Genomic DNA, 13,824 nt, shown 5'->3' with positions numbered 1-13,824 from the left:
AGAGTTTTAATCACACTATAATTGACAATTTCCTTTAGACTGTTTTAAACTCAACAGCATGACTTTCTTATTCAAGTGTTTAAACAAACATTTTACAACAATGATCTACTTCAATACAACTGTCAGGTACTTTTAATTGAGTATTTTCATTTTCTCCTACTTGCCTATTGTACATTTTACTTATCTTTTTTGTATAGCTTTAGTTACTTTGCATATTCATATTAATTATCCAAAATATTATGAATAATCTGTGATGTATTAAAGTGGATAAAGATGAGAGTTTATTGATCCGGTGGTGAAATTCACAAGCTATAGCTGCCAAGTCAAACTTCCGCTGTTATTTTGGTGAAAGTAACTCAAAAGTAATGCAAAAGTAGTGTAACGCATTACAATTCAGAGACAGTAATATTGTAATATAACTAATTACTCTCAAATGACAGTAACCAGTAATCTATAATGTATTACATTTTGGAAGTAACTTGCCCAACACTGGTTATATGTCACTATTTTTGGAAGCCTACTGTATGAATGGCCAGTATGTACTTTATTTTATTAATTCATTGAAGCCTCTATGTTTACAGGCTTGTGGTGATGAGCAATGTCCTCTAGGTGCCAAAAGAAATCTGTTTGGTACTGGCAATTAATTTTTGTTTTGTAATGGTTCATGTGTGCAACAAACATCCCACTTCGTGAGAAATAAATCTTGTCAGAGAATCGTGATATCAATTCTAAGCTACAAAATCGTGATTCATATTTTTCCCCGAATCGTGCAGACCTATACTGCAGCTTCATTTTGTTTTTCACTAAATGTTTATATAAACTTGTTTTCATAATGTTTTACATCAGAAAAAAAACTGATTTCAGCCAAACTGCCCCAAAATAACGTGGAACCTGTACAACATTGTAACATATTATTGACTTTCATTCCAAACATTTTCTATCTTTCTTTCGAAAAAGGCAACAAAAGTCTCTAAAATAAACGCTCCAGAAAGACGACAAAAAATTTGAAATAAATTGTCCCAAAAAAAACTCGAAAAGGCGACAAACACTTCAAACTAAATTGTCAATTTCTTTTTTGAAAAAGGTGACAAAAACTCCAAAATAAGCAACACACACACTAGAGTATGGATGGGGCCACATTTGTCTGTCCGAGCCCAACATCGTTAAAATCTCATTTTCTTCTCAAACTAATGAAGCTCATTAACACGTCATTAACCCAATCACTACTCATTCTTAAATCAAATCAGCTCTTCAAGAAGTGACGCTGTCAGTTAAACCAATCAGACTTGGCCACGAGATTCAAGGGCCAATCACAGCCTTACAACTCTGCTTTAAATCTGTTCTCTCCCTGTGCTGTCAGCTGTCGTTTCAGGCAAAGCTCTCGACCCTCCTCCTCCCCTGCCTCCTCCGATCGTTGGGTTTCTCCCGGCTGACCGCTCCGTTGCCTCTTCGGTCCGGTCTCTGGTCTCTGGTCTCTGGTCTCTGGTCCCTGGTCTCTGGTCTCTGGTCTCTGGTCTCTGGTCCCTCGTCCCTGGTCTCTGGTCTCTGGTCTCTTCGCCGCCGCCACCAGTGTCTGGGCTCCATTGGGGGGTTATGTTCCTATTCCCTACCCCTTTAAGAAGATAATTCGATGGAGTCCTATCTCCAAAAGACTTTGTACATTCAATATCGTACAGTTGTCCAATAAATATCTTTGCATATCTGCAAACGAAGTCTCTCCTGATTGAAATGACACATGTAGGCTAGGTTTGTTTATGTGAAAGCTTTTATTAAGCGACTGTAGGAAGGCATTCGGAAATGTCAACAGATGAGGTCATCAGCTCACACTGGGCAACAAGCGCACGTTAATCAGCTGTTCAAATGTTCAGTGTGTTAACCTCTCCTGATCGCTTCGTTTCTGACCGTGGTCAGAAAACCAGGAGAGACTGGTTACCTCCAGGACCCTCGCTGTAACATGAATAACTCGCATCTACACGTCTGCTTCCTCTTTCTCTATCTCTCTTCTGACCAGCTTCCACACACACACACACACACACACACACACACACACACACACACACAGAGACAGACGCACACACACACACACAGAGACAGACACACACACACAGAGAGAGACAGACGACACACACACACACACACACACACACACAGAGAGACAGACACACACAGAGAGAGACAGACGCACACACACACACACACACACACACACACACAGAGACAGACGCACACACACACACACACACACACACAGAGAGACAGACGCACACACACACACACAAGAGACAGACACACACACAGAGAGAGACAGACGACACACACACACACACACACACACACACACACACACACAGAGAGACAGACGCACACACACACACACACACACACACAGAGAGACAGACACACACACAGAGAGAGACAGACACACCCACACTCTTTACAATCTAGGTAGGGCAGATCTCAGAAATTGTATACATTGTACGTCTGCTACTTCATCACTAAATTCTCTTCTGAGACTTTTTTGGCTAATTGTTCAGAACAGAATTGAATTTCTCATTCACTTCATCAAATTGCAAATGTCTCAGTACATCTTTGCAAATGATTAAGTACAGGTAGCCTACATTTAGCACAATTTCCCAGTGACTAGATCTTGTTGATCTAAACTGATTGTTGATTCTCAGCCTAATGGTTGTTCTCTCCAAAACGTGTCAGCGTCATTTCCTTGTATAAGTCATCACATGCACAATAGTCTGTTCAATTGTCAAAATTAGTCAAGAACATAATACCATGAATACCATATATGAATCTCTTGGAACATTTGATAAATTGACTACAGCAATTGACAGTCAGGTGAAACTAGAACTTGACTAACGAAGGAGGAGCTTCACACATCTCAGATGACCAATCAAACAGTATGTTTAGTTACCTGACAGGTGCTGTCCATGATTGTGAATGCTGTCAAACATGTATATACAGAGCTTGACCATGCAGGACCAGTACAATTTCTCAACATGGAGGCACCTGGCCAAGTAAATGAACAAGGGCAACTGCCTGCTCGATGAAGAGGAGGAGGAGTAAGGGTGCGTGGTGGTGGAATAAGGAGAAGAGGCCTAGGAGCACGAAGACACCACGCTGTCCCGGATGAAATTCGGGCCACAATTATAGACCATGTCATCAACCATGGCCTCACAGTGGCGGAGGCAGGTCGCTGAGTGCAGCCTAATGGGTCTCGCTCTACGGTCTCCTCCATCATCCAAACCTTTCACAGGGAAAACAGGTATGTAGTCAGTCAATGATGGAATTATATCTTGTATAGGACAGGACACATAGAGCATAGAGCAAGAAATATATTTATTTACTCATTTACCTATTTATTTATTTAGTGTGTGTGTGTGTGTGTGTGTGTGTGTGTGTGTGTGTGTGTGTGTGTGTGTGTGTGTGTGATAGGCCTACAGTAATAGCTTACCTCAATGTGATGTTATGATACTAAAAATGACAAGAAAAATATTGTAGAAAATAAAACTATGGAATAGTTTATGTTCTACAGTATTGATGATACAGTTTACAGTAGTATTCCAGTCACTGCTGAGTGATGCATTAGATTTGTGGTAAAGTTACTGTAAGTAAAACAACAATACAATTACATTGGTAACTCATTCTGTAAGGAATACATAAGGTATACATTACGAATGGAGTGTTGTCCTTTGAATTCTATGTCTAGGATTGGACGACAACCTTGCACGGTGGCAGAGGAAAACTTCTCAATGAACAACAAGAACAAGAGAGAGCGAGGGGGCAATATATCTATGTGTGCTGCCATTTCTGAGAATGGTGTGGCCAGTCACATCCCCAGTCTTGGCCCATACATTACACAGAAGCTCCTCATCTTCTTGGACCGCCTTCATTTTGATTTGATCCCTAAAAATGAGAGAGGTCTCGTAGGGCCTCACCTAGCACAATATGTCATTGTATGGGACAATGTGAATTTCCACCGTGGCCCGCTCATCAGGGCCTGGTTCACTACTCCTCCAAGGATGGTCATGGTGTTCCTACCACCTTACTCTCCTTTCCTCAATCCTATTGAGGAGTATTTCTCCGCTTGGAGGTGGAGAGTGTGATCAGAGGTCCCTGCTCCATGCAATGGTCGCTGCGTGGGAGGACATGCACGCCATTTCTTCCCTCGTTGCATCGCAAGGGAGAATATACGCTGTGATGTGGACGAGAATCTGTGGCCAGACAGACAGCAGCGTGGGGATGGCCAGGGGGGTGAGGACGGTGGCCAGGAGAGGGAGGGTGAGGACAGTGACCAGTGAAGAACTGTTAGTTGTGAAACTCCAGCTTTATTTACAGCCCTGTAGGCTACATATCATTTTCCTTGTTTTGTGTGTTTATATTACAGTATATTATGCTGTATACATTTTCTTTTTACTCTGATGTATGGAAATTACTGTATGTGTGTGAATAAAAATGGTTACAATTTCCTTGGCAGTATGAGTGCAATGTGTGATGTCAAACCTTGGAGGCTACTCTTACCCTAAAATCCTATTTATTCTTTTAGTTTTATACACAATTTTATTCTGTTAGCTAGACAAAAAACAGTACAGTAACCAGTGTTGTTGTGGCTATATTGCATGTCCTTAATTAATGTCGTTGCAGCTTGTTTAGCTCTACGAATGGAGACGTTCCTTCTGCAGTAAGGAGTTTAACCAGGTGTGACGCATGTCTCCATATATGGACGTACCCTGTTGAAGTGGGCGTGGCCTAATGGGATTCCCCAGGATAAAGGAACTAGTGACGCGTCGCGCGGGAGCGCACAAACAGACTCCATACTGCCTTTGTTCCCAGTCCCCTTTCCCTGCACTTATTAGAATTGTAAAGTAATAGGCAATAAAATGATTTCATGCATCAAGAAAACTCTTCTCATGGGAATCTTTACTTGTACTTAACAAGTGTCAATGAAGGACTGGGCTAAGGCTGGAAAGTGGACATGAGGGACATTTCAATGGTCCTCTGCCATAGTGACAAAACATCTCAACATTTTGACTTGCAGTGCTTACACAATGCCAAAGGGACGAAGCATTTTGGGGGCACTGACTATTTAAATGAGAAAGAGATTTAGTTTTGACACATGATTGAACTGTTTTGGGAGAGATATGAGCTTTTGCAGGTGAACCATCCAGGTTATTTTGGCAAAAGCACCAAGAGTGTTGAGAACGTCCGGTCTGTTTCAAGAAATGAGCCAAAGCGATTGAGAAGGATCTTTGTCATTTTGGTGGCACTGACTCTTTATATGGTAAAGGAATTTAGTTTTGAAACATGAGTGAACAGGTTTGGGAGAAATATGAGCTTTTGCAAGTGAGCTATAATGTTGTGCTGAACTGTAAGACTGTTTTGCCAAATGATCTTAGAGTTTTGAGAATGTAATTTCTGTTTCAAGAAATGAGCCAAACCAATGGGGAAAAACTGTAAAACAACGGCATCTAATAGCCGTGCTCAGGCCCTAATAATAACCTTGATAAGCAGCTAATAGACCGTTTGAATTTAGGTGGTGTTCCCCTTTAAATAGATTCAGATAGAGTCATGTTTACCTGGCTGAGGGTGAACTCAGAGTCTCATTCCCAGTCCATCGGATCCCCCTGGTCCTGGTCCTGAAGATCCACAACACACAAGTTCAGAAGGTAACAACACAGATGAAATGTTCATGCATTGCATATTTAAACTGTAGTACACCTGATACAGCCTGTTCTCATGAAGTATTCCTACATATCGCTGTGACGGGTTAGGCTCTGTAATATGTATTCTAGTATTTATTAGTGTCAGCAGCACGTTGTACAGGAGTTCAGGTCCTGAAGAAAACACAAGACTTTGACCCAGGAAACAGGTGATGGGAAATGACAAAAAGATGATGTTATTTTAAAATGTTCTGATCATTACTTGAACCGAGTCCTACTGTGATGTAAATGCTTACAGGGTCTCAGGAAGCTTTCACAGCCACTATTCACAAGACAATAACACACTTTCTGACTCCACTAGATTTTTACCTGGCTGTGAATAGGCTCTGGAGGGTCCACCTCCATAGGAGAGACATCACCATCACCACCAGCGGTGGCAGAATTAGCGGTAGGGGGGGCGGCATTAGCGGGGGTGGGGGCGGCAGTCGGGGTGGCAGCAGCATCATCACCAGCAGCTACAGCAGCTGTCCTCTGGCTGGAATCCTGCAGCAAAACACACACAATTAAAACTATAAGTTAAAAAATATGTTTAGGATACAAGAACTTTATTGTTATTATGTAAACTTAACGAAATTGCAATTGCATCAGCTTCAAATGAAGCATAGTATGAAGGACTTCACACATTTACAGAGAAACACAGATGAGATGAGAGAGAAGAAACATCAGAAACTAATTAATATGAGGAATATCCAGCTGTGTAGTGGAGGGTAGATGCGGGTATCTCAGTTTACACACACACACACACACACACACACACACACACACACACACACACACCACACACACACACACACACACACACACACTTGCACATTTCACTTGCCAGTGACGGAACAGCGTTCTGAGACAGCTGTGCCGTGATTGGATTTCATTAGGGCGCCCTCCCCCCCCCCCCCGGCTCAAATGTCAAACTCTGCCTATGCCAGTCCTACTGTGATGTAAATGCATCATGTCACAGGGTCTCAGGAAGCTTTCACAGCCACTATTCACAAGACAATAACCCACTTTCTGACTTCATTAGTATATATTTACCTGGCTGTGAATAGTCTCTGGAGGATCCACCTCCATAGGAGAGACATCACCACCAGCGGCGGCAGCATTAGCGGGGGTGGGGGCGGCATTAGCGGTGGTGGGGGCAGCATTAGCGGGGGTGGGGGCGGCATTAGCGGTGGTGGGGGCGGCATTAGCGGTGGTGGGGGCGGCAGTCGGGGTGGCAGCAGCATCATCACCAGCAGCTACAGCAGCTGTCCTCTGGCTGGAATCCTGCAGCAAAACACACACAATTAAAACTATAAGTTAAAAAATATGTTTAAGATTCAAGAACTTTATTGTTATTATGTAAATATATACAATTGTATCAGCTTCAAATGAAGCATAGTATGAAAGACTTCACACATTTACAGAGAAGCACAGATGAGATGAAAGAGAAGAAACATCAGAAACTAATTAATATGAGGAATATCCAGCTGTGTAGTGGAGGAATCTTCATTCATGCAGACACACCTTTATATCTTCCAGTCACACACACACATACACACACTTAAATGATACTACAGTCGATGGTTTCAACTCCTCCACCGACACATTAGCTTTTTAGAAAATAAGTTTCTTAAAGTCCACATGAGGCTCAGGGTCCTCCATCTTACGTCCAACACGTCTCCAGTAACAGCCAAAACAGCCACATATTATATTAAAAATAGTCTAGTTGCACATGTTGTAACCCATAGATCTACTACAGCACATACACAACATGTTTGGAAGACAACATGTTTGGACGAAGAATGCTAACGCATATTAGCACACAACAACAACAACAATAGCACATGGACGCAGTAGCAGCACGCGGAGATCGTTCAACAGTTTACATAAGTACATGCAGGAACTTCTCCGACTACTGACCAACAAAACTGAATCCCTCTATTATTGTTCATTATTAAAACAATTCCTCACCAATGAAGAGGTCGAGGAAGATGCCATTTTACTCTGTCATCGTGACTTCCGTAAACCTTACGCGTAACCGAAGACGCATGCGCAGTGCGTCATAACCGATGCATTGTGGGTACAGGCTATACGTAGAAACCTAAAGAAGTCTTTTCCACCTGTAACATCTCACAATAAACTAAACCTAAACCTGATCTGCAATATGAAACATGAATGTTGGGTACGGTAGATGCTGTTTTCACAAACTATCGTCTGTTGGGAAATTTAAATCTAGTGCCGTCGTGGCAGGGTTGGCTCAGTGGGAAGAGCAGGCGCACATATACAGAGAGGTTTAAGGCTCGACGCAGAGGTCCAGGGGTTTGAATCTGACCTCTGATGATTTCCTGCATCTCTTCCCCCCTCTCTCAACTAGCTGTCCTGTCAAATTAAAGGTGGAAAAGCCCCCCAAAAAAAATCTAAAAAATAAAATCTAGTGCCGTCGTGGCTCAGCTTTTAGAAGGGTTCTTTAGAAACCTACCTGTCCTCCTCCTGAGGGCCGTGGCGATCATTCAGACGGTTCCTCGGCCCGTGTTAATCCACAATCTCTGAGAGAAAAGACAGAAATATACCGTCCACTGTCCATCAGACGTGTAATGAAGAACAGGAAGCAACATCCGCAACAACAGGCTCCCTCTGTATGAATTTGCAAAGTCAAATCATGATGCCACTCCTTATTATAGACCTACCTACAAACCAGCTCACCTGGTTACCTGGGCAGGGAGGGTTTGCTCATCTTTTCAGTTTACAGACAAGTAATCATCACAACAAGAAGAACTGGTATCTGTAGGGAACATTCATATTACTGGTGAATCATTTCTGTGTAAGTAGTTTTCCTGAATTGTCTTCAAAGGTGGAGATAGAAACTTTATTTCCCCCAAAACAGGGAGACTCAGGTGATCCCAAAAGTGAGTACACCCCTCACATTTTAGTAAATATTTCATTATATTTTTTAATGGGACAACACTGAAGAAATTACACTTTGCTACAATGTAAAGTATTAAGTGTACAGCTTGTATAACAGTGTAAATGTGCTGTCCCCTCAAAATAACTCAACACACAGCCATTAATGTCTAAACCACTGGCAACTAAAGTCACTACACCCCTATGTTAAATTCCCATAGAGGCAGGCAGACTTTTATTTTGAAAGGCCAGTTATTTCATGGATCCAGGATACTATGCATCCTGATAAAGTTCCCTTGGCCCCCCCCCATCATCACATACCCTTCACCATACCTAGAGATTAACATGGTTTTATGTTTTAGTAGTTAGCTTAATAGCTGGTTTGATTTACATTGAGAGATGATTTTATGGAAAGTACCCCATGCTTAATGTTTAATGTGAATAAAATAGCCTTGAACAGCCTACTTACTACGTTCCTGTCACTACCAGATGTGACTGTGAGTTGAGGGCAGATCCTAACTTACAGCAGGCGGTGGACCAAACCACTGTGAGGCAAGGGAGGGGGGACTCAAAATGTTTCTAAACTTAAAAAGTAGTGGTGTGCGATACTGCAAAATTTGTGATCAATCCGATACCAAGTAAATACAGGACCAGTATCGCCAATACCGATACCATACCGATACTTTTTAATAATTAAGGTGGATGCATCATCAAATTGCTAAATCTGAATGAATTCTCATGACCTTGAAGTGGTTTTGTGATTTTTCCTTTGGATTATTAATAAGTTAAAACGCAGGACAGACTTTTCATATGCTTGTATACTTGTGTTGTGTTAACACTGTATCTTGCAGCCTTTTTACAAATTATACAGCTTGCCTTTGTTTCATTTTTGGCCTTAAAATATAGCCACACAGCGCTCCTCTTCCATTTCTTCTGCTCCGTCTCTGTGCTGCTTGTGTGTGTGTGTGTGTCTGTGTGTGTCTGTGTGTGTCTGTGTGTGTGTGTGTGTGTGTGTGTGTGTGTGTGTGTGTGTGTCTGTGTGTGTCTGTGTGTGTCTGTGTGTGTGTGTGTGTGTGTGTGTGTGTGTGTGTGTGTGTGTGTGTGTGTGTGTGTGTGTGCTGCTGGCTGCTTGCTTGTTTGCCAGGTGCCGCTGAGTCACGTGACGGTACAACATCAAATCACAAGAGGGGGGGGGAGGAGGACCAAAGTGTGCCTGCTCTGCGCTGGGACAGGAGCAGCACTTAAAAGCAGCAGCAATGATTATAAATATGGTGGATATATTAATTATAAAAATTTAACGTACAACGAAGGAACTCTGTTCCTGAAATTTAAAAAAAAATAAGAACCTCTCGGAGAGCATTCGCGATATGAGATGGCTGATGTCGGTAAATAGACTTGCTGTTAGAGCCGTAGTCTCATGGAGCTGTTATGTAACAACAAAAAAATGTCCCATGATTTACTGCGAAGAAGATGAGACTCAACAGCATCTCTTAATGGACTGCTATAGATCTAAAGAAGTCTGGGAAAAGTTAAAAGTGTATAGTGTAAATATTGAGCTTTCTTATAAATCTGTTATGTACTGTATTATTGATGAGATTCTATCAGAGAATCAAAAAGAACTGTTACAAATAATCATATGTATTGTATGCATCAAGCTGTGGAAAACACGATGCTGTATGATTATACAACAGACTGTCATTAACAGTGACGATGTGTGCAAACAAGTTCTCACTGAGCTCAGGAGAAGAAGAACCATGGATAAAAAACAGCTCCTTCCTTGGGACACCTTGAACTTGTGAACTTTAGCACCTTATGAAAGACTCTTGATGCACTTTATGAAATACTCCATGCACTTTATAAAATACTCCATGCACTTTATAAAATACTCCATGCACTTTACAAAAGACTATATGCACTTTATGAGACTCTCCATACTCTAGACACACTTTAAGCTCAATTTGCACATTTGTTTTACTAGTTAAATTTTTGTAATTGTTGTATTGTTTATATTGATTGTTTTTTGCTTATTGTATGTTTAAATGTATAGCCTATAATTTGTAATTTGTAAATCTTAAATAAAGCTCTTTAAAAAAAAAAAAAAACAGCAGCACATAACACAGACCCAGACAGCCAGGTCGCCTCTCTGATGAAACCGCAGCGGTGCCTCCTGGAGAGAAACTGAAACTAAAGGATCCATCTCGTTACACTGGTATTGATCAAAATCAATACCAACGTTGGTATCGATACTATCGATATTTGGATCGATCCGCCCACCACTATTAAAAAGCGTTTTTGGGGGTTTATATTGTTTTACTACTTACACAGATATTTTAAGTATTTATCATTATGTTATTTAAAATACACAGCATTGTTTTTAATGATATTTCTGGGGGACAACCCTGACAGTCCTGACCCCCCCGGGATTTATGCCTATGGACGGGGATGCTGTTCGGCTTTTGACAAGTAAAGACGGTGTAGCGTATTTGTAGCGATGGTGCGTTGCTGTGTGGACAGGAATCCGCTGACACTGTTTCTTGATTATAAAGGTTTATTTACATCAAAGAATTTAGCATCAATTTACAAGCTTCTGCAGAAGCCCGGAGAGCAACAGTTTTCCCAATTCTCCAATAGTCACTCTGAGGTTCTGCTGTTAACACATGGTATATCTATACTTCATAACTTAGGGTGGGATCAATAATTGAGCAATGGCTACAAGCCAACAGGCCTTCTTTTCAACATCTCGGGGGCCCCATTGATAACACTTTCCAGATGTTTCCAGAGAGGTGTCCTCTGAAAGTAGGTTAAGGTTCATCCGGCATATAGATAGTATAGTCCATCATGCATATAGGTAATTCAGATATAACTTAATTACAAGTTATCGAATGTGAAGAATAAAATAGGATGTTAATACACTTCAACAGCTAGCTAGCTAACGCTACGCCGACGTTTTGCTAACGTTAGTGCAACAACTTTAGCCTAGCCTGCTAGGTAAATATTACGACTGCCTTCGGAGTTTCCTATATCTGCGTCCACGTTGTCAACATAAGACCTGTGCTCCTTTTGTACCATCATTTTATTGAATGAAATATTAAGCTTCGCTCCTACGTGATGGGTGGGTTTTTCTTACGTTACACACAAAGCTAACTGGCTATAGTTAGCCTGTACATTTGCTAGCGGAATAAGCTAACGTTGCGTAGCCAGCCAGCAACTGTGTGTGTCTCTGTGTGTGTGTGTGTGTGTGTGTCCAGGGCTCTCAAGTTTTGAAGACAGGCAAGAGTGACACCTTTGACCCACTGAGGAGGGAGGGGGGGGGGATACACGGGTTGGATGGGTCGTGGGAATGGGGGTGTTTCATTAATAATATTATGTGTTTTGTTATTAATAATTACTCAGACTTGCAGAAGAAAAGATTTCACACATGGCACTGACAATTCAACCAAATACAAAGTATTTATTCAACTTCCACAGGTGTGAGAGAGAGAGAGAGAGAGAGAGAGAGAGAGAGAGAGAGAGAGAGAGATTATGACTTGTGTTGTTTATTGTAAGTGTTTGTTGCCTTTTTGGACTCCTTTATCATTTGTGGTGTTGGCTCCCATTTGAAACAGTTTGGCTCAAGCCCAGCCATTTTAAGGGTCATGATTGAGGACAATGTCCCGTCCAGAGACAAGCTGTTTCGTGTTGAGGTTTTGTTCAAACCGACCATCTCGGCATCAGCATTAGAATGTGGAAGCACTAAAACCAAGGCTGCTATCTTTGATAGCCTCCTGAATTGGTTCAAGCCAGTCACCTTTGAAAAAAAGGAACCAGGGGCCTCTATTACTCAAATGTTTTCCTTTCATCGTAATTAATAATGAGCAAGTCATGTTGTGTGCAAAATATTTCTTACCTTGTTCTTTGTTGAGGACACTCTTCCCCAAAACTCAACATCAACATCAAAGACCGTTGGGTCCTGGGGCATGGGAATGTCCATGACTTGGTACTCCATAAACTCCTCACTTACTTGGTGCTGTTCCTTTGGGTCATGAAAAGGAAGGAGTTCCTGAAATCTTAAAAAGAGCACATGTGTACAAGACTGATTAGAATACAGTGAGAGACAGATTTGTTTTGTGATCATGACTTTAAACTTAAAAATATATAATCATGTGAAAACCCTTGCCTGTCTACAAAGTATGGGCCATCTTCAAGCCCACACTCAGCTCTCAGCTGCACATCAATAAATCTTGCATGCTTCAGGAGAGCATCTTTCAACGGGAGTTTATCCATGGCGTACTCCACAGCTCCGACCAAGAAGGCCAGTGCTGCCTGCTGGAACTGTTGAGCTTTCTGTGGTGTGACCTCGCCAGCCTCGAGGAGCCTGTTGAGCGTACTCTGGTGGTGAAACCCACATTGAGTTTTTCTCCTATCAGTGAGACAGAAGACATAGAGAAAAATAGTCAAATACAGGCATTTTATAGGATATCTCTGGGTTATACAAGTTTATTGTCATATACTCATAAATAACATTTATCAGTCATGAAATTTGTTGTGCTCAAAGTAATCTCAACTTTACAGAATAACATTTAAATAGAAAGTAAATAAATAGTAGAGGTAAAATAAAAAAGGATTAATTTAAGTTAAAGGATTAATTCTAAAAAGTGTGCCGTTTAGGAGAGTGAAGATGGTTGAGTAGAGTTCAACATCCTGATGGCTTGAAGATAGAAGCTATCTCTGAATCTACTAGTGCTGTTTCTGATGCTCTTATATCTTCTACCAGATGGCAGAGGGGTGAATATATTGTGACTAGGATACCATACATTTTACAATTTTTTTATCCATTTTCCTTCATCAGAAAGACCTCTCAATCCATAGAAAAGGTGTAAGCATACAGGTGTATCTGCCAATGTGACTTCAAGCATTACCTGGCAGTTGGTGCAGTGGGTCCTTGTAGGGGATGTCATGGACTTCTCCTCGTAGTGCTGCTGGTGTCATGAACCTCGAACGGAGTTTCTTGATGAATTTCGTCATCTGCAAAATGTAATGTCATAAAAGATTCAAATGCATTATTAATGCAATCGCTACTCAGTTCAATGACTATGAGTATATTTAAGTTTAGATAATTAAGTTATTTTTTCACTCTGTACAAGTCATTTATCAAGGGACACATGTAGTGCACAGAATCAACAAATATGTCAGCTGTTTTGAAATTAGATAGCTTAATTATCTTTCTTGACAAAGT

The 13,824-nt window shown here is 41.3% G+C and overlaps 1 protein-coding gene across 1 annotated transcript; it reads right to left on the bottom strand.

The window, feature by feature from the left end:
* Window positions 1–2,361: 2,361 nt before the first annotated feature.
* Window positions 2,362–13,613, bottom strand: LOC120556534. The gene is made up of 8 exons (XM_039796177.1): window positions 13,522–13,613; window positions 12,766–13,008; window positions 12,496–12,655; window positions 12,166–12,396; window positions 6,762–6,992; window positions 6,039–6,212; window positions 5,586–5,645; window positions 2,362–3,256 (listed from the first exon to the last, which is right to left on the bottom strand). The coding sequence occupies exons 1-7, from the start codon at window positions 13,611–13,613 to the stop codon at window positions 5,610–5,612; spliced, it is 1,167 nt and encodes a 388-aa protein (XP_039652111.1). The 3' UTR covers window positions 2,362–3,256; window positions 5,586–5,609.
* Between the last annotated feature and the right edge of the window lie 211 nt (window positions 13,614–13,824).

Source organism: Perca fluviatilis, chromosome 3, assembly GCF_010015445.1.
Source record: "Perca fluviatilis chromosome 3, GENO_Pfluv_1.0, whole genome shotgun sequence".
Taxonomy (NCBI): domain Eukaryota; kingdom Metazoa; phylum Chordata; class Actinopteri; order Perciformes; family Percidae; genus Perca; species Perca fluviatilis.
This window is presented reverse-complemented; position numbering and strand designations above follow the sequence as displayed.

Bases quoted from the DNA above. Each gene is read 5' to 3' on its own strand.
- LOC120556534 (XM_039796177.1), bottom strand. From the start codon at position 13,613: ATGACGAAATTCATCAAGAAACTCCGTTCGAGGTTCATGACACCAGCA. The intron at 12,656-12,765 runs GCAAGGGTTTTC...GCTCTTTTTAAG, and splicing joins GGCCCATACTTTGTAGACAG to ATTTCAGGAACTCCTTCCTT. The intron at 12,397-12,495 runs GTAAGAAATATT...TTTTTTTCAAAG, and splicing joins TGTCCTCAACAAAGAACAAG to GTGACTGGCTTGAACCAATT.